Here is a 22,169-nt window from a genome sequence, read left to right on the forward strand (position 1 = left end):
ATATTTTGATATAAATATAAGATATCATGACACCCGCCGTGAAAGTGTTAACTACAATTAATTATTAAATAATTTTCCGTGGTATCGTTCTCGATGCAACTAATTGTGAGCGTCCACTCAAACTGTGAAAGCATTAAAAAGCAACGCTTTACATGGGATTTGTCTTTATTCTTTGGCACATATGTACGTGTATGCATTTCCCGATACGCCATATGGTCGTAGATAAAAACCACATGTCTGTGTATTCCCATGAACATCAAACCGACAGGTACAAAAGCTAACATGTGCTGCGATGCGGACCAAGCTTTAATATCCGTTGAATTTTTGCAGTAGCAGTTATTTCACACAATACTACACAGTGTTTTACAGATTAATTTACGTATATACTTGAAAATAACAACTAATAACAAAAATACTTTGTTTACATTTTCTTCTAATTTGAGATTTATTTTATATTACGCTGTCTATATTTTATATACACAGGACATCCTCCTTTAAACTTTCTCGACTTACAGTTAGATAAAAATTTTGTTTATATTTATTATGAAACACGCTATATTCATTAAATTTGAACCTGAGATAGATATTTTGTTAGGTATTTAAAAAATTGTTAATCAATTCTAATATTGCAATAATATTATAAATATGTACAATGAGTTTTATAACCATAGAATCTGTGGAGAATACGGAATATTAAATTATCTTTATAATTTTATTTTATTGTGATTTCAGTTTAATTTTTGTTTAGTATTATAAAGTACTTTCTTAATACTGATTTTATAGACACAAAACAACTTAAAAATAGATCCTCTTATTTTTCTTCATAGAAAAATGTGTACACTATGCGTTTTTGTTCAGGTAAACGATTTTTGTGTGTATTTTTTCTATACATTGCAATATAGTTTTTATTCAAGTTCAGTTGTAACGTGCAAATCTTAAAAACATTCGGATGGTTTTATAATTAAAGAGTGTAGCGTATTAGATATTTTTACGCATTAATGATAACAAGGTTCGTAAAGTATACTTCTAATACATTTTACAATGTTAATTATAAGATAAATTGATATACTATCTAAAATAAACGTAACACTTTAAAGATCACGGTTACTGTGCATATGCAGATTAACTTAAATAGAATTATAAATCTTTTTATTACTATTTAAAAATAAATTTACAAACAATGGGAACATTTTTAAATTTTAATAATAACTTTTTCTAGTAACATTTTAAAACGTACCAGTACTTTCCTCTTCTTGTGTGCCCAATAAGAAGTAAAATGACATTTAAAATTACATACATGTTTCTCAACCGTGTTTTCATATAAAATCTCATGTCAAGCGGTGACTGTGAAGTATTGATGATAAAAAGTATATACTCTTTAGTAAAAGGGAGTTTCTTAAAATAAATTATTTTATTAAATCCAGGAAATAATACTTATCTATATTTTACCATGTAGGTATGCATTGTTTAAAATATTCGGTATCTACGGATAAAGATATTACTTAAATTCATCGTTAATAGTATGAATGAATTCGAGTTTTTCAAGTTTTTTAATTCTCCCGTACTTTCCTAATAGCAAAAGAATGAAAACATCGGTAACTCTTTAACTTTGTATCTTCTTTATATTTTAATAAAGAATATACACAAACGGAATGTTTAACCGGGGCTACCTGTATTACGAAAAATTTATTAACTTTGCAGTATTAATTCAATTTTACATTACAGTGTTGAAACCATTAATGATATCATGAAAAACAATTCCAATATAAAATAAAATATGTGAGAATTTCGATATTATTCACATTCTTGAGAATTCTTGATTACATATTGATAAAGTTTCTATTGCCGTAAAATGATAGTAATACAATTTGACGTCAAAACGATTTTCTGGAAAATTGAAGAATGCTTCTTTTTGTATTACAATTCCTAATATATTCGACCTTTTTCAAGCCGGCAGAATTATTATTATTATGCAAAGGCAAATAAATTATTTATCTATTATTGTAGCTACGTCAATTCTGTCCAATATTATGATTGCTACGACCGAATTTAATGGTATAATATCCGGCAATCAATTTTCCATATTGTTTTCAAGTCTTCAGTATTAATTAAGAGTTCATCATATGGTTCAAAATACATACAAATAATTTACATTTATATTACAATAACTAACTGTTAGCATTAATATCTCATAGGTTATGTTTTATTAAAATTAAAACAGAATAAATTTTTTAAAATTGGACAAAATGAAGGATTAGTTTACTAGATGATGTGCAAAAGAATTGTAAAAAAATTGCAAATGGTTGGAATCGCGAAGAAAATAGTGACGTCATGTCAGTTATATAGGTAATATAAAAATCTTCAGATTTATTACAGTTATAGGCCAAAAGTCCTGAAAAATTGCGATTTTCACCGTTTTTAACCGTCTGTAGCTCATAGCAACGTTAGCCGATTTCGATGAAATTTTCACTGTGTGTATAACTGGCACAAAACGTACTTTAAAAATCTTTTTTACGGGCTCAGATAAAGAAGTTCTAAAATGGGATCTAACTTAAACTATTCACCTTAAAAATAATTCCCATTGCTTACAATATATTTATGCCAACACTTTTTCCATTTTTCGGCACATTGATGGAACTCAGTTTCTGAGATGGCTTTTAACTTGTTTACTGAATTTCGTTTTATAGCTTCAATCGGGAAAATAGGAAGAAGTTGTACGGTTCATGCTGCGTTCACGGTGCTTGTGGAACGAGTTTTGTTAAATTTTTGGCTAAAAAGTTGCGAACAAGCGTCGAGGTATGAACTTTAATAACGCTGGTGCGTTATCGTACTTTGCGAATTGAATCACACAAACATTCTATGACATCCAAGTAGTGCTCTTTATTGACAGGTTGGCCAGCCGGTAGAAAGTCTTTTATGTGCTCTTTTTGGCTTTGGTTCACTCTGTTGTGTCTATTGAGAGAATTGTTGTTTGGTTTCGGCGTTAAATCCGTATACCTATGTTTCGCCACTGATTATAATGCATTTCATGATAGTTTCGTCACTATGGGCTTGAAAAATCACCTCGGCAAATTCAGCTCTGTTCGTACGAAGTGTGCTGCACAATTCGTCTCAATTGCGGACTTTCAGTTACATGGATATTCCTAAGTCTGCAGATATTTCTCGCATTGTTAAACGTCAATTTGATAGGACGAAATCCTCCATTCGTTGTTTTAATTCTAATGTCGTCGATTGATATCGACGAACGTCTTCAAACAGACTGTACTATTCAAGCACACGTGATTTTGATAAACAATTCTTTCCTTCTTCTCAAATTCTGATTGTATTAGAATGGTTAATTTCGTTTTCGACAGAAAATATAATGTCAATTCTTCGCTCGATGAATTTTGACTTTGGACGATGAAAATCACCACTCGCTCAAATCTTCTTTCACATAAAAACATCTGTTATAGGTAAACAAACTGTTCAATCGATCTTAAGTAGGTAACACACAGATGTCAACAACAGGTTTACTAACTTAACAGAAGAAAAATAGTTGATTTGACCGCTTATTATAAACAAACTTGTCCTGGAACTTTTTGAACAGGGTAGCGTAATAAAAGAACTGCAGAAAGTACAATCTTTAATGTAACAATTGTCATTATTGTTATGAAATATGGATGTGAAAGTAATCTATTTCAAGTTCGTTCGATGTTCGTTATCCGAGACACACGTGTCAATTTTCATCACCATGAACTTTGAAACGTACATATTCGTTAACAAATGTAATCATAATTTATTTTGTTACCCTGAATTTATTTGCTTGAAAACATGTGCTGTGATACATATATAATTAGTAATTATAAAGAAACTACTTACTTTTGCGATCAAATGCTTATTAGTGATGTTTCTAGAAAATACTCTTATTATAATTATATCTTGCAAGCTATCCCTATACAATAATACTCTAATTGTAAGCAATATCCCTTTTCTTTTTTATATAATATGTGCAACACTTTGCATAATTATAGGAAATATTATACACTGGATAATCGTAACTACTGTAATATATTGTATTATATTTTTAAAAAAGCTAAAAGTACAGAATTGTGAACTTAATAAAATGAAAAGTATCAGACACTAATCGCAGGTTTCATTGATACATATTAGTTGAAAGTATTGGTGTCGAGAAACGAATCGAGAAACAGGTAAATTTGTTATATCAAATTAAATAAATATTTACAGAATTACTATATAGTAGAGCCTCCGTTATCTGAACAGTATATTACGTATTACAGTGCTGTGTGTAAATATAGAAAGTGTTTAGATATGTGTATGTACTTGCTTCTGGATTTGGGATCCATAAGTTTGATTTCTCTAATTTCGTTAAAAAGGAGTATTGAACAATATTGTTTTTTGATTTAGTGCTCTATGCATGAAGTTATTTACAAACAAATTGTATTCATTTTATTTCATTTTGTCTTAAGTGTTATATATAATCCGAGAGCTAAACGCTTGTTGTTCTATTATATGAACACTTTTGTCCCCCAATTAGTTTATATAACGGAGGTTCTACTGTATTTTCAAAATTCATTTTGAAAGGTGATTAGCTTTAATCTCACAGTAGACGTATAGTGCTTTCATCTGTTTCCCTAGTTTATCTTCATCACAGTGTGTCTTTTTTAACTGGACACGGTGGAATATCTGAAAAGGAATTGTAGCTATTGAAATATTGTTCTTAGAAAAGTTGTTTGGTATGGATGGGGGACATGATGTGGTATAAATAGTTTTTTTCGCAGGTGAAGTAATGGGAGAGATTTCAAGGTTAAGTTTACTTTTTTTTAATGGAACGCTATATTTGTTTATTTTCAATATTACAGCGTTTGTTCAGACGAATTCAACAAGGTACCACATTAAATCATTTGGTCGTTTTATCGAAAGTTGTAAAATCGGTGGAGAATTTGTACTAGTAGACGCCGCGATCCTTCACTATTTGACGATTTTTCATAAAACAACAAACGCTATCCTGTTATGAAAAAAATATATAGCGGTCCATTTAAAAATCTCCATCAACTTGATCTTGAAATTTTCGTCACTACTTCACTCGCGAAAAAACTAATACTTATATGTACCACATTATGTTCTTCATCGCACCGAACAACTTTTATAAGAACATGTTTTCGATAGCTTCAGTTCCTTCTGAGATATTCCATCGTGTCCAGTTGAAAAAGACACTCTGTATATGTGACACATAGGAAACACGTGCTATCGATATTCTGATATTCAGGAAGCGAGTGAAAGAACAGATGTTAAAACTCTAGCTTCCTAAAGTGTATGTTCCCTTTAAAAAACAAAAACAATTTTTAGAACGTGACACATGTGGTGGATTCTAAATCTACGAGGGATGAAGTTGTATAATTTACCTACATCTATAAGTAAAACGAGAAAGGAAATGACATTAAGTTTCCATTTTGTAGCATGGTAACGTATGGTATGTACATACATAAAATGTTTTAAATGAATATCTCATAAGATACGTGGTGTAAAAAAATTTGATAAGAATTGTGAACATGGGTAATTTTTATTTTGACACTCCTTATTGAGCAAGAAAGTATGTATGTACATATGTATCAAATATCTCGAATATGTATAAGTAGACCGTGAAATAAACGAAGGTTGTATTTAAGCACTCACCCAAAAATGTCCCGAATCAAAGCAGATTAGGGAAGGTTTATCTGAAACATAACATGTACTTTGTTGAGAAACGGTTTGTTAACCATGCCTATTATAATAATGTTTATTGCTTTACAATATTCTTTGCACACAATCATCATTTTATTACTACCTTTGTGTAATTTCCTATAAACTTCTCATTATTCAATTACTCATAAACTCAAAGGAAGAAAAAATAGAAATAGGTATAACATGGCTTTATTTAAAAATTACAGATTTAAATTTTAAATTTGTTATATTTATTTTATATAAAATTGAATTTGTGCGGTATTATTCCATTTGTTTGAATTTTAAGTATGTTTATTTTAAACAATAACACAATTTCCTCTTTCTGTAACGAATAAAATATATCTAGAGAAATAACCAAAGTCTAAATGAACATCGGTTGATTTTATCAACAAAATGTGTTGGGTCGTTTATGTATAGTAGAAAGAAAAGTTATGTGTAAGTAAGCAAACTCAAGTTTTTACTTTTACCTAAAAACTAACAAATTTTCGTTTTTAATTATATCTCAGAAATTACAATAACTAGTGTAATGAATACCACGTACAATTTTTAGTCTTACTGTAATTTATAAAAATATAGTAATTAATAAGAGAATAGTAGTATTAATCTGTTGATCATCACATTTTTCAAATCAGCGGTATTACGTTTTTTCAACTTATGTTTATCCTGGACTTTAACATTATTTGAAATCTTTCTTTTGAATTCTCAATTGATCTGACTTTTACAAATACATTCATTATACTGACCTAAAGTATAAAAGTAATCTGAGTGCAGGCGCCAGTCGCTGGTTTGTCGTTACAGAATTTAACAGTAAACATATCAGTGGATAAGGAACAGTTGCGGTATTGGATCTTTTACGAATATCAAAAAGAAAGTAATGACTCGTTCAGTGTAGTTTTTTTTAAGAAATAGCTTTCATGCAGAAAGCACGAAATGCTTTTTATGAAAAAAGAATTGATAAATTATCAGAAATATGGGAGCACGGTCATACAAAATGACGATGATTATATCGCAAATTAAAGAAATTAAATATTATAACATAAGTCAAATAATGAAAGGTATAAGAAACGACAGAACTTTTCGGCAGATCTAATACTTCCTGAGTGAATGTTGTTAAACAATATAAAGCTTCTTAAACTAATTTATAGTAAGAATAATTACGATTCAACAATATACATTGTACATATATGTAAAAGGAGCTGAGGAAAAAATTTGAGGGACCAAGTGAGAATTTAATCCTCGACTTTTTGCCGGCAAGCTGGAACTTTACGCCCATAATTAAGACGTCCTTGTTATTTCTTCGTTGTTATTTGCTCCTTCTGATGGGCATGGAGGCCCTGATCCCACACATGTATTATATTTTTGCAGGGTATTTCGCATAAAATAGGCCATCGAAATATCTTCTCTATCTCTGGTAATACGAGAAACATTTCTTACGTAATTTCTAACGTAATAGTTTCAAAGGGTGAATAAGATGGAAGAAAAATTTATTTGATGGAAAAAATTGCAAAAAATGAAAGAAAATTTCACATTTGCTTAAAAATTTTAGAGTTCAAGATTATTTCAAAGTCATACCATTATACATGGATAAATGCACAGTAATGTTAGCTGTGACATACATCAGAAAAAATTATGTGCATATACTTAAAAAAACATGGACGAAAAAATGATAGTTATAAAAAATTGTTCTTCTGTCTGAATCGTCTTTTGAAACCATTTAAATTACATAAGAAATATTTCTCATGTTAGAGAATATATTTCGATGGCCTGTTCTACACAAAACACCCTGTATCTCTTTTTTTTTAAACAAGTGAACTTTTGTGCAATGAATAAGAAGTAATAATAATTGAACAACTAGATCCTGCGTTTCCGTTCGGTCGATTCAATTTTGTCATCAACAGGTACCAGCATCAAATCAAAAGAAACGCATACGATTCCATAAAATTCGTGCGCGAATTATGTCGCTAATACATATATCATGTGTTATTCACCAAAAAATCGTATATCAGTACCGTTTCGAATGCTTTTCAAACATTGTTTCGTTAACTGAGTAAACAAGTTCATATAAAGAAGCTACATACGTTTCTCGCGGGTTGTCAAGCCAGAATAGAGATAAAGTTTCGCTTAATAAGTCAATTAATTCATATTCGTTTCGTGCGAACCGTTCGCGAAAAAATACGGCGGAACGTTTCGTAACTGGTTGATCAACTGTCACAATAGAAAGAATTCGTGAATTTGCGAACGTGAGGCGCGTGCATGAGAGAAAATTGGGCGAAAGCTTGACTGGAAGAATCGTCGATTCATTACAAAGGAATCCCCAAGCTACTTGGGTACGTCTATGCGCCCCATAAAAATGCGCACGGTGCTTTATGTCGAGTGAAGCGGTTCCCACGACACCCCATGCGTCGCGCTCTATGGGAACGTTTTATTGGGGTGAAATTGTACGTGTCTGTACTAGCGTGTGCGCGCGTACACACACAACCACGAACAGTATGCAAGAAACGCGTCCCTTATATGAGAGTTGATCGTAACGGTAAAACGATGAAGTATTTTACGTGTAGATGCTGTTCGCAATAAAAGGCTTGTTCACGTGGGAGATTTAATAAGACTAATCAATTGATAAACTAATCAAGAAAAATTCTGATTTTCTTGTACCTGTTTGTAATTCAATCATAAAAGTCTACATACACCTAATATCTAAAAGAATTATTTATACTTTTACGGGCTGAAACTACGTTTTCGTAAAACTTTACTGCAGTGTTCTACGAAGCAGTGAGACAAAAATGACGTTTAATGTAGGTCCATGAATGCTGTAACAAAAATTTACAACAATATAATATGTACAGAAAGGGAACGTTATACATAGATGGTTACGCGTTACGGCATTTCGTAACATCTAATTTATCAACAAGAAACGCAAATATTACTTATCTATTCATATTCTGAGATTATTTTTCTGTAAGAATAAGACCACCAGCATACCCTTCGCATTATTTTCTTTTTGTTATAACTTTTTAACAAAAGCTTTTATACATGTATATTCATACAACATTTTCGTCTTACTTTTAATCATATAGAATAGGCTAACAAAGTTTGTATTTCGATGAAATTTTCAGAGTGTGTATAATTGTCATAGATCTACAAAACGTATTTTTTAAATTTTCATTACGAGCTCAGATAAAAAAATTGTAAAAACGACCTTCGCTATTTTCTTCGCGATTCCGACTAATTGCAGTTTTTTCAAAAATTTTTTACACGTCATCTAGTAAACTAATCTTTCTAACTTCTCAAAGAAACTCAAGTCGTTTGGCCCAATTTTAAAAAAGTTATTCCATTTTATAGGGTGTATGAATACTTTTGTCCTCCACTGTAGGTACATTTCAAATAAATAAAGATAAGGTCAACTTTTAGTACCTAGCAAAATTCGAGATTCGTGTTATATCTATGAGAAGTTTATCTGGATTTTCGTTTCAGATAATTTTCTGCGGCGAAAATATAGTATTCGTAATATACAAAAGTCCGAAAAAATTTATTTCACTATTTCTTAAAAAACAAAAAACTGTGAAGTATCTTTACTTTCGAACAAAGGTGAGGAGCTCCTTATGTTTAGTGTATACGTACATTGTTGACCTTTGTGATTGATGCAATGATGTAAAACCTTAAACACGTTTTTCTTGAAACATCATTTTTCGAAATGGTGTTTTATCTTGTTTTAAATTAAAGAATATACTTTTACGTAAGCAATGAATCTCCAACATTTTAAGTTTATCCAAGTTTACTAATTTTTAAGTGGTGTAGAGTGGTGAAAAAATTGATGAAAAAATGATGTTTAACTTTAAAGCGTTAGAAAAAGGATAAAAAATTTTTTTTTTAACTTTCGTACGTTCACTGCCTCGGAAATTTCACGCAGTTTAAGAATATATTTGGTTCTTTTGTTTAAGATTTAAAGCCGAGGAGCTGGATGTCCCACCATCCAAAGAGAATTTTTCGTAGACTGCTACGGAATGCGATGCTGACGCTTGAAATATTTGTATATAACCAAAAATTATATCATTTTTAAAAGTTCAAAGGATATATAATAAATTCTCCCAAATCACATATCGTTATCATCTTTAGTTTCTTCTAAAAAGAAATCCTAAAAATGATAATTTTTTAGCTTCCTAGACCGCAACCTCCCCTTATCGTTCGTGACTGTGAATGTTACAGTTGCACCATTAGACTTGTACTAACGATAAGTTATATGCACACACCACCATACTATACTGTACTGTGCCCTAATCAAACCAGTGAAGCATATTTCTGTTTCAATAGAAGGTAGTGTACAAGCTCATAGAACGAAAACTAGTCTCGTAATAGAATGTTTGAATAATGGAGTATTCTGATGGGAGACTCAAGGTAGTAAAGATGTTATTGCATACGAAAACGTTAAGTTTAAGATATACAGAAACGAAAACTAGATATACATATACGCGCATAGATAAGTCCAATACATAATATACATAGTATATGTGTAAATTTTTGAAATACTTGGGAAAAATTCATAAGCAATTAAATTTAATTCACTAAGGTAGAGTAGTGAACTGCATAACGAGACCACTTCTATTATTTTTATGTTAACAGTTTGATCAAAATATCGCGAATAAAATGATTCAGAAAAAGCCCCTAAGTGGTAACATTAAACTTCTTGTGTGCCCTCTTGTATAAGTCTACAAGATTATCTGTAATTTCTTTTTTATCTAAAAGAATGATACTCAGTAAAAAGCAAATTACTTAGATTTTTATTTTTAACTATTCTTACTTATATCACTAATACCGTGGCTATAGCGTGAGAAAATTGAAGTGTTTATTGATTCCTAATGAACTATTAGTAATAGTCTTAAATAGAAATCGATACTAATAATAAAATGAAAATTATCAGTAAGTGTAATCATGACACGACTAACGAGCAAGAAATAAAAATGACAAATAATTCTTTATTCATCGATTCATTCAAAAAGTTTACCGGTATAATATAGACGAATGAATAAACATACATTGCTTACATGAATTAGAAATTATAATTATTGCACTGTGTATTTGTACTACATGCGTATCATACATAGTTTTCATCATTCTTATAATCTGACGTACTTAATGTCAATTACATGACGTATTTTCATTATTTTCACATTAAAGGTTTAATATACAAATAAATAAAAATAAGTTGTACTTGTATAATATAATTATGCACACGCTGCCCCTTACCATTCATTTCTCCGAAACATTGTACTTGAACGTTTATTACTCTTTAATACATTTATCGTGGAAGCGTCAATAGATAGTGTATTCAAACACATTAATAGGTACACTACCGTGCATAAGTATTTGGACACTCGATGCGATCTAATTGCAATGAAAGGTTCATATGTCTTTATTATATTGCAATATTTCTACCTATAATCAGCAACAATGAATGTCGTTGAGGTGTAGAAGATCTAGGATGTAGTATATGATAATAAACTTACCAACAAATTAATGAAAATTATTAAATATTGCGTTCGTCTGTGTCCACCTCAAATATTTAAATATTCTTCTTTTCGTCGAATTCCATCTATTCTTACTAAATTGTCCACTTTATTTGCACCAAAACATTACATTACCACCTCCATGTTTGACCGTTGGCACAGCATATTGGGGTAATAATTTTTCATGAAATTTTCGACAAACACTTGAAGTCGATGTACTCGAGTGTTCTCGCAACATCAATTTTCCACCGATTTCAGTTATTGCTTTTTCATTTATACTAATTCATGTCAGATGTTATTTTCATTGGTATTTATAAACATTATGTGAGTCGCCTGGGATAAGATCGCAAGCCAAAACTATATTAGAGAGTTTTATTTAAAGTATATTTCCTGCATAGTGTCGAAATACTTATGCACCGTAGTCTACATGTACAGGGTGTATCTAGTAATTGGGCTGAGTTATAACTCGGTTGTAATTGAAGATAGAAGAAAATTATAAAGGAAAGTTTTGCAAGCTTTAACAAGCTGTACCATCCCGTAATGCGGCTTTTTATGGATGTGCATCGATGCAGTTGGAAAGTGCAATTGCACTCGTTCTTTTTATGCTACTCGATGATTTTTTCTTTTGCATGAATCGATTCCTCGTGCTATTCTGAATAAAAAAGTATTAGGCTACAATCGTGAAAAAGTCGATAATTTTCAAAATATTTACCTCTTTTTCCAGCATCTATAACTAAATGCTCAAATATTCCACCATTGCATTCTAAACATTTCTTTACACGTTTTTCTTACACTTTTCATCATATTGTTCAGTTGCTCTTGCACAATTTTTTTCTATCTTCAATAACAACCGAGTTGTGACTCGGCCTAGTTACTATTTAGATACACCCTGCATAGTGTTAATATATGACATATGTATGTACATACATGCTCGTTCAACGACTTCCAAAGAGTTATTGCATTATTATTCAAATGTAGATAAAATAATTTACTAAGAGTAAACGACTTCCTAATTCGATTAAAATAAAATTCTTGAAATCGCTACTTTAAATAAATATCCACGCGACATAATTTCAAGGAGATTCAATAATATTAAACGTCTTAAAAACGGTTCAAACTGTTTAAAAATTATAATTGTTCAGTAACTTCCTTTAAATAGATCGTTATAAAATGAAACAATTTTGAAACAAATAAAAACTGATTATCGATAAATATGAGTGAAATTGTGAATAGAAACAAAAATTTTAAATGGAATGAAAAGTGTTGTAATAGATTTTTGCATAATTCACTTTTTGGTTGAGCATACGAATCATAGCAATCTTATGATGATGAAAATTCTATCGCGTATAAGGTTACATATTTTGATAATATTAGATTTGTTCAAATACAATACTTTTGAAAGAATAAATAATTGTGTCACTCAACATAAGGAATGACGTGAACAGCAGTGATTGTTTTTCAGAAGAAGAGAATTAAGGGAAAAATTAAACATACGTAAATTCAGTGGTTAAATAAGTTTCCGATAACGTATCAATTACGGTAATTTAGATATATCTTACAATATTAATTAGTCGTAATAGTACATTGACACAAGTGTCAAAAATTACACGTATATTCTCTTCGTTAACGCGTTCGGATTATTTACATAAATTTCGCGCCTTATATAAGTGAGAAACGGAATTTCTCGAGACTGTGTCAAAATCGTCGAATAAAGAGGAAACAATGATGGCGAAAGTCATAGTTCTTTGTTCCTTATTAGTCGCTGTATATGTAAGTGAAATTACTGTGTTTTCAATTAAAGTATCGTAGTGCTAGTATTCAGTTTTCTCGTATATACTTTAGTTTGGTGACACGGGAATAGTTGCGCATGTGATAAAACACCGAATAAAAGTATTGTAACAGGACACGGTATTGTAACATATTTCTTCGTGGAACAATATGTTATAATTTTGTGGCAACAGGCAGACTGTTTTTCTTTTCTTCTGAAACTCTTTAAATAATCTTTCTTCACATGTGACAACTACATCGTTACAAATAATTATAAAATATTGATTGTAGTAAATTACGTGTAATGACCTCTTCACTTCATTTCTCAGTAAATTGTCATTCTTTCATTTAACAAATATTAAATTAGTGAAATCATATGGAATTCGATATTTCGAGTACCTTTTCTTCTTTTTTCCAATTATAGGGCAGCATCATTCCTCCATTTCCAGGATTTTTGAATCCAATACAAGATATAAAGCAATATCAACAAAAAACTATAAGCACACTCACTGATGCCAAAAAAGAGGCAATTTTCCATGTCAATGAGTTGAAAAAAATTGGTATTACAACAAACGAAGAAGCAGACAAAACATTCAACGACATATTGCGCAGGGTAAATATTATCGTGAAGATTATTCTTGAAAAATTATTTGAAATAAACAAATGCAAAAGTTCTATAGGTAAAACACGAGCAATTTCTATAAAAAAATGTAATTGCTGAAAAGTTAAGAGAATATAAATTACGCATTAAATAGTACAGAAATTTAAATAATATATTGGATAATACTCTAAAATAGTATCTAATTATTTTTGCCTGACTTAAATCTACAAAGTTTGCTAAACTGAACAAAATATCTGTCTCGCAGCATTAGATGATAAAAACGAATATTTCATACAAGCTCTAATAAATAGAATTCAGAATTTACAAAGCAGAAATAATTATAAAGTAAAGTAAAAAGTATGAAAGTTAATCTGTTTAAATTTTAACATATCTTTTATTTTAGGAAGGTATGTTATTTCTGTAAAACTGTAAAATTGAATTATAATTTTATATTCTTTTAAAGATTATATTTGTCGCTTATTATCTCATATGCTGTATATTAAAGATATAATGATCTTCAATTTTACACATGTAGGTAACCTTCAAAATCCGTGTCCTACACAAGAAAGCACATGGTGCTAATATTGACCAGTGCACAGACCTGGCAAAAGAAATAAATAACACAGCAAGCAAAATCATTCGAAAGGTTGATAAATGCGTTTCAAAAACTATTCACGAAGCAACAGACATCGCAGATGAAGTCACCGAAATATCAGAAAACATTCTCAATGGCTTACAAAATGCCAATCAGATGGTAGAACAATGCGTTTCATCTGGTCCATTTCTGCCTGATATTATTGCATGTTTAAATCAGGTAAGTACACCAAATCTTAGAAAATTCCCTTCACACGGAAAGTCGTCCAACTCAAAAATTGTGATTTTAATACAACATTGTGTGTATGTAAAGCATGAGAATTTTTATTTGGTGGAAAATCATTTTCAAATGGTGAAATCAACCCTCAAAGTTTTCAAGTTTTTCCGTTTTTCGAATATAATTTTGTTGTGGTATGAGATAGAGCAAAACTTCAAATGTATGAATTAATTAGTCTTTTCTGTACTACCACTTGACTGCAAAACAATTTGTCCATAACACAGAATTTTTAAAGTTTTTCACATAAATATTTAACAGCTCTAACACTCTAAAAGTCATTGAAAAATACAAGTGATAACAAATTTGCAAAATGTTATAAAACTCATAATATTCAAACTATACAGCAATTAAAACATAAAGATAACTAAGCAAAAGGGAATACATTAAAAAACACATCAAATAATGTTTCTTAAATAATATTTCTTTCTGTTCTGCATTACGACCTCCACAGGCAATGCATAATGCAATACACATATCATTTGAAGATCTTCACAAGGAAGCAAAGAAGACTCTGAAAATGGTTAGCCATATCAACGGTCTAATGCATTCAATGGAACACTGCACTGTAGCAAAATTCCTACCATCATTCCTAAAACTTGTTAGCGAAATTTTACACCAGATAGAAAAATGCACAAGGCAGGAGATTTTCCATTATAGAACAACACAATGGCCCAACACTCGAACAACAGAAACATTTACAACAAAGCACAGCGTTCCTAGTACTACTGAGAAACTTAGAACAACTACTACTGAAAATCCAATATCAAGCACAACAGAAAAACCAGCTCCGAGTACAACTGAACAACTTGTAACTGGAAGTACAAAGTCATGGAGTTTCAGCACTCCTGAACAACTGGTTTCTAGTACTACTAAACAAGTAGTAACAGGAACACCTGAACCCGTTAACCCACGTTCGACCGAAGTCACCGCTAGCAGCTCTACGCAATCAACAACTAATGTTTCTAAGAAATCCGTGAGTACACCCTCCACTGAGCAGCCAACATCGAGTACCACTGAACAACCAGCTCCAGGCACAACTGAACAAGCAGCATCAAGCTCGACTGAAGAACCAGCACAAAGTATCTCGACCGAACAACCTGCTTCTAGAACTACGGTACAACCAGTTTCGGGTACTACAGAACAAGCAGCATCAAGCTCGACTGAACAACCAGCACAAAGTGTCTCGACCGAACAACCTGCTTCGAGAACTACGGTAGAACCAGTTCCGAGTACCACTGAACAACCAGCTTCCGACACTACAGAACAAGCAGCATCAAGCTCGACTGAACAACCAGCACAAAGTGTCTCGACCGAACAACCTGCTTCGAGAACTACGGTAGAACCAGTTCCGAGTACCACTGAACAACCAGCTTCCGACACTACAGAACAAGCAGCATCAAGCTCGACTGAACAACCAGCACAAAGTGTCTCGACCGAACAACCTGCTTCGAGAACTACGGTAGAACCAGTTCCGAGTACCACTGAACAACCAGCTTCCGACACTACAGAACAAGCAGCATCAAGCTCGACTGAACAACCAGCACAAAGTGTCTCGACCGAACAACCTGCTTCTAGAACTACGGTACATCCAGTTCCGAGTACTACAGAACAAGCAGCATCAAGCTCGACTGAACAACCAGCACAAAGTGTCTCGACCGAACAACCTGCTTCGAGAACTACGGTACAACCAGTTCCTAGTACCACAGAACAACCAGCTTCGGACACTACAGAACAATCAGCATCAAGCTCGTCTGAACAACCCGCACAAAGTGTCTCGACCGAACAACCTGCTTCGAGAACTACGGTACAACCAGTTCTGAGAACCACAGAACAACCAGCTTCGGACACTACAGAACAAGCAGCATCAAGCTCGTCTGAACAACCCGCACAAAGTGTCTCGACCGAACAACCTGCTTCGAGAACTACGGTACAACCAGTTCTGAGAACCACAGAACAACCAGCTTCGGACACTACAGAACAAGCAGCATCAAGCTCGTCTGAACAACCCGCACAAAGTGTCTCGACCGAACAACCTGCTTCGAGAACTACGGTACAACCAGTTCTGAGAACCACAGAACAACCAGCTTCGGACACTACAGAACAAGCAGCATCAAGCTCGTCTGAACAACCCGCACAAAGTGTCTCGACCGAACAACCTGCTTCGAGAACTACGGTACAACCAGTTCTGAGAACCACAGAACAACCAGCTTCGGACACTACAGAACAAGCAGCATCAAGCTCGTCTGAACAACCCGCACAAAGTGTCTCGACCGAACAACCTGCTTCGAGAACTACGGTACAACCAGTTCTGAGAACCACAGAACAACCAGCTTCGGACACTACAGAACAAGCAGCATCAAGCTCGTCTGAACAACCCGCACAAAGTGTCTCGACCGAACAACCTGCTTCGAGAACTACGGTACAACCAGTTCTGAGAACCACAGAACAACCAGCTTCGGACACTACAGAACAAGCAGCATCAAGCTCGTCTGAACAACCCGCACAAAGTGTCTCGACCGAACAACCTGCTTCGAGAACTACGGTACAACCAGTTCTGAGAACCACAGAACAACCAGCTTCGGACACTACAGAACAAGCAGCATCAAGCTCGTCTGAACAACCCGCACAAAGTGTCTCGACCGAACAACCTGCTTCGAGAACTACGGTACAACCAGTTCTGAGAACCACAGAACAACCAGCTTCGGACACTACAGAACAAGCAGCATCAAGCTCGTCTGAACAACCCGCACAAAGTGTCTCGACCGAACAACCTGCTTCGAGAACTACGGTACAACCAGTTCTGAGAACCACAGAACAACCAGCTTCGGACACTACAGAACAAGCAGCATCAAGCTCGTCTGAACAACCCGCACAAAGTGTCTCGACCGAACAACCTGCTTCGAGAACTACGGTACAACCAGTTCTGAGAACCACAGAACAACCAGCTTCGGACACTACAGAACAAGCAGCATCAAGCTCGTCTGAACAACCCGCACAAAGTGTCTCGACCGAACAACCTGCTTCGAGAACTACGGTACAACCAGTTCTGAGAACCACAGAACAACCAGCTTCGGACACTACAGAACAAGCAGCATCAAGCTCGTCTGAACAACCCGCACAAAGTGTCTCGACCGAACAACCTGCTTCGAGAACTACGGTACAACCAGTTCTGAGAACCACAGAACAACCAGCTTCGGACACTACAGAACAAGCAGCATCAAGCTCGTCTGAACAACCCGCACAAAGTGTCTCGACCGAACAACCTGCTTCGAGAACTACGGTACAACCAGTTCTGAGAACCACAGAACAACCAGCTTCGGACACTACAGAACAAGCAGCATCAAGCTCGTCTGAACAACCCGCACAAAGTGTCTCGACCGAACAACCTGCTTCGAGAACTACGGTACAACCAGTTCTGAGAACCACAGAACAACCAGCTTCGGACACTACAGAACAAGCAGCATCAAGCTCGTCTGAACAACCCGCACAAAGTGTCTCGACCGAACAACCTGCTTCGAGAACTACGGTACAACCAGTTCTGAGAACCACAGAACAACCAGCTTCGGACACTACAGAACAAGCAGCATCAAGCTCGTCTGAACAACCCGCACAAAGTGTCTCGACCGAACAACCTGCTTCGAGAACTACGGTACAACCAGTTCTGAGAACCACAGAACAACCAGCTTCGGACACTACAGAACAAGCAGCATCAAGCTCGTCTGAACAACCCGCACAAAGTGTCTCGACCGAACAACCTGCTTCGAGAACTACGGTACAACCAGTTCTGAGAACCACAGAACAACCAGCTTCGGACACTACAGAACAAGCAGCATCAAGCTCGTCTGAACAACCCGCACAAAGTGTCTCGACCGAACAACCTGCTTCGAGAACTACGGTACAACCAGTTCTGAGAACCACAGAACAACCAGCTTCGGACACTACAGAACAAGCAGCATCAAGCTCGTCTGAACAACCCGCACAAAGTGTCTCGACCGAACAACCTGCTTCGAGAACTACGGTACAACCAGTTCCGAGTACCACAGAACAACCAGCTTCGGACACTACAGAACAAGCAACGTCAAGCTCGACTGAACAACCAGCACAAAGTGTCTCGACCGAACAACCTGCTTCGAGAACTACGGTAGAACCAGTTCCGAGTACCACTGAACAACCAGCTTCCGACACTACAGAACAAGCAGCATCAAGCTCGACTGAACAACCAGCACAAAGTGTCTCGACCGAACAACCTGCTTCGAGAACTACGGTAGAACCAGTTCCGAGTACCACTGAACAACCAGCTTCCGACACTACAGAACAAGCAGCATCAAGCTCGACTGAACAACCAGCACAAAGTGTCTCGACCGAACAACCTGCTTCGAGAACTACGGTAGAACCAGTTCCGAGTACCACTGAACAACCAGCTTCCGACACTACAGAACAAGCAGCATCAAGCTCGACTGAACAACCAGCTCAAAGTTTCTCGACCGAACAACCTGCTTCGAGAACTACGGTAGAACCAGTTCCGAGTACCACTGAACAACCAGCTTCCGACACTACAGAACAAGCAGCATCAAGCTCGACTGAACAACCAGCACAAAGTGTCTCGACCGAACAACCTGCTTCTAGAACTACGGTACAACCAGTTCCGAGTACTACACAACAATCAGCATCAAGCTCGTCTGAACAACCCGCACAAAGTGTTTCGACCGAACAACCTGCTTCAAGAACTACGGTACAACCAGTTCCGAGTACCACAGAACAACCAGCTTCGGACACTACAGAACAATCAGCATCAAGCTCGTCTGAACAACCAGCACAAAGTGTCTCGACCGAACAACCTGCTTCGAGAACTACGGTAGAACCAGTTCCGAGTACCACTGAACAACCAGCTTCCGACACTACAGAACAAGCAGCGTCAAGCTCGACTGAACAACCAGCACAAAGTGTCTCGACCGAACAACCTGCTTCGAGAACTACGGTAGAACCAGTTCCGAGTACCACTGAACAACCAGCTTCCGACACTACAGAACAAGCAGCGTCAAGCTCGACTGAACAACCAGCACAAAGTGTCTCGACCGAACAACCTGCTTCGAGAACTACGGTAGAACCAGTTCCGAGTACCACTGAACAACCAGCTTCCGACACTACAGAACAAGCAGCGTCAAGCTCGACTGAACAACCAGCACAAAGTGTCTCGACCGAACAACCTGCTTCGAGAACTACGGTAGAACCAGTTCCGAGTACCACTGAACAACCAGCTTCCGACACTACAGAACAAGCAGCGTCAAGCTCGACTGAACAACCAGCACAAAGTGTCTCGACCGAACAACCTGCTTCGAGAACTACGGTAGAACCAGTTCCGAGTACCACTGAACAACCAGCTTCCGACACTACAGAACAAGCAGCGTCAAGCTCGACTGAACAACCAGCACAAAGTGTCTCGACCGAACAACCTGCTTCGAGAACTACGGTAGAACCAGTTCCGAGTACCACTGAACAACCAGCTTCCGACACTACAGAACAAGCAGCGTCAAGCTCGACTGAACAACCAGCACAAAGTGTCTCGACCGAACAACCTGCTTCGAGAACTACGGTAGAACCAGTTCCGAGTACCACTGAACAACCAGCTTCCGACACTACAGAACAAGCAGCGTCAAGCTCGACTGAACAACCAGCACAAAGTGTCTCGACCGAACAACCTGCTTCGAGAACTACGGTAGAACCAGTTCCGAGTACCACTGAACAACCAGCTTCCGACACTACAGAACAAGCAGCGTCAAGCTCGACTGAACAACCAGCACAAAGTGTCTCGACCGAACAACCTGCTTCGAGAACTACGGTAGAACCAGTTCCGAGTACCACTGAACAACCAGCTTCCGACACTACAGAACAAGCAGCGTCAAGCTCGACTGAACAACCAGCACAAAGTGTCTCGACCGAACAACCTGCTTCGAGAACTACGGTAGAACCAGTTCCGAGTACCACTGAACAACCAGCTTCCGACACTACAGAACAAGCAGCGTCAAGCTCGACTGAACAACCAGCACAAAGTGTCTCGACCGAACAACCTGCTTCGAGAACTACGGTAGAACCAGTTCCGAGTACCACTGAACAACCAGCTTCCGACACTACAGAACAAGCAGCGTCAAGCTCGACTGAACAACCAGCACAAAGTGTCTCGACCGAACAACCTGCTTCGAGAACTACGGTACAACCAGTTCCGAGTACTACACAACAAGCAGCATCAAGCTCGTCTGAACAACCAGCACAAAGTGTTTCGACCGAACAACCTGCTTCTAGAACTACGGTACAATCAGTTCCGAGTACTACAGAACAAGCATCATCAAGCTCGACTGAACAACCAGCACAAGGTGTCTCGACCGAACAACCTGCTTCAAGAACTACGGTACAACCAGTTCCGAGTACCACAGAACAACCAGCTTCGGACACTACAGAACAAGCGATGTCAAGCTCGTCTGAACAACCAGCACAAAGTGTCTCGACCGAACAACCTGCTTCGAGAACTACGATACAACCAGTTCCGAGCACTACGGAACAACCAGCTCCAGGCACTACTGAACAATCAGCAGCAAGTTCCACTGATCAACCAACTTTAAGGACAACTAAACCACCTGTAACGGGAACTACAAAGCCAAGCGGCTCGAGCACTCATGGACGATCTGTCTCTAGTACTACCGAGCAAGCAGCAACAGGCATACAACCAGTTCCGAGCACTGCGGAACAACCAGCTCCAGGCACTACTGAACAATCAGCAGCAAGTTCCACTGATCAACCAACTTTAAGGACAACTAAACCACCTGTAACGGGAACTACAAAGCCAAGCGGCTCGAGCACTCATGGACGATCTGTCTCTAGTACTACCGAGCAAGCAGCAACAGGCATAACTGAATCTTTTGGCCCTCTATCAACTGAAGTGACTGCTAGTAGCTCTACACAATCAACAACTACTGTTTCTACGAAGCCTGTGAGTACATCTCCCACTAATCAGCCAACACCGCGCGTTACGGCACAACCAGCTCCGCGCACTACTAAACAACCAACATCAAGCTCGACTGAACAATCATCTTCCAAAACCACTACACGATTATGTACCAGTACGCCTAAACAACCTGTTACGGGAAGTACGAAGCAAAGCAATTCGACCAATTCGAAACAACCTGCTTCGATATCTACAGCGAAAACAGCAAAGGGAACAACTATTCCCATTAGCCCCCAAACCAATCATGAGCCAGCGACAGGTACTACGAAATCAGCGAGAACTACAGGACAAACAAATACTCCCTCGTCTAAACAACCAGCTCCGCGTACTACTGAAACGCCAGTTCCCAGCACCACTCATTCACCAACTACAAGCACGGTTGTACCACCAACTTCAGCAGTATGGCACAAGCTGTTTCGAGCACTGGTGTATGATCAACATCTAGTACTACTGGATTACGTGTAAGTGGAATTACCGGGTTGAGTGATTTCAGCACTTCTGTCTTGCCTGCCTCTAATACTATAGGGGAGGCAACCACACTTGAATCCGTTGGCCAATGATTCACCAAGTGGTACTAATAGCACTACACAACAAGCAATCACAAGAGTTACTGAATAAGTTGATATTAAATAAGAAATTTTCGAGAATACACCTTTCTTCTGACGACCAAGTTGCCATTTTAAATTATATTCTGGATTAGTGAATTCG

The 22,169-nt window shown here is 36.4% G+C and overlaps 2 protein-coding genes across 2 annotated transcripts in view; one reads left to right on the plus strand and one right to left on the minus strand.

Annotated features, from left to right (window-relative positions):
* Positions 1 to 22,169, minus strand: part of LOC108577217 (protein numb homolog) — a 323,128-nt gene that overhangs the window by 173,535 nt on the left and 127,424 nt on the right. Inside the window, exon 2 of the mRNA XM_017940352.1 lies at positions 5,674 to 5,714. The gene's annotated coding sequence lies outside the window, so the exon portion shown is untranslated. The remainder of the gene's footprint in view (positions 1 to 5,673; positions 5,715 to 22,169) is intronic.
* LOC108577195 (mucin-5AC-like) lies at positions 12,948 to 21,926 on the plus strand. The gene is made up of 4 exons (XM_017940316.1): positions 12,948 to 12,992; positions 13,414 to 13,602; positions 14,126 to 14,404; positions 14,913 to 21,926. Exons 1-4 carry the CDS (start codon positions 12,948 to 12,950, stop codon positions 21,924 to 21,926), a joined length of 7,527 nt encoding a protein of 2,508 aa, XP_017795805.1.

The sequence above is a fragment of the Habropoda laboriosa genome, unplaced genomic scaffold (assembly GCF_001263275.1).
Source record: "Habropoda laboriosa isolate 0110345459 unplaced genomic scaffold, ASM126327v1 scaffold50, whole genome shotgun sequence".
Taxonomy (NCBI): domain Eukaryota; kingdom Metazoa; phylum Arthropoda; class Insecta; order Hymenoptera; family Apidae; genus Habropoda; species Habropoda laboriosa.

What these genes read in the sequence shown, in the direction of transcription:
- LOC108577195 (XM_017940316.1), top strand. Translation starts at nt 12,948, where the DNA reads ATGGCGAAAGTCATAGTTCTTTGTTCCTTATTAGTCGCTGTATAT. An exon ending in TCAACGACATATTGCGCAGG is followed by an intron (nt 13,603 to 14,125) that starts GTAAATATTATC and finishes TTACACATGTAG; the next exon opens with GTAACCTTCAAAATCCGTGT. An exon ending in TTATTGCATGTTTAAATCAG is followed by an intron (nt 14,405 to 14,912) that starts GTAAGTACACCA and finishes CGACCTCCACAG; the next exon opens with GCAATGCATAATGCAATACA.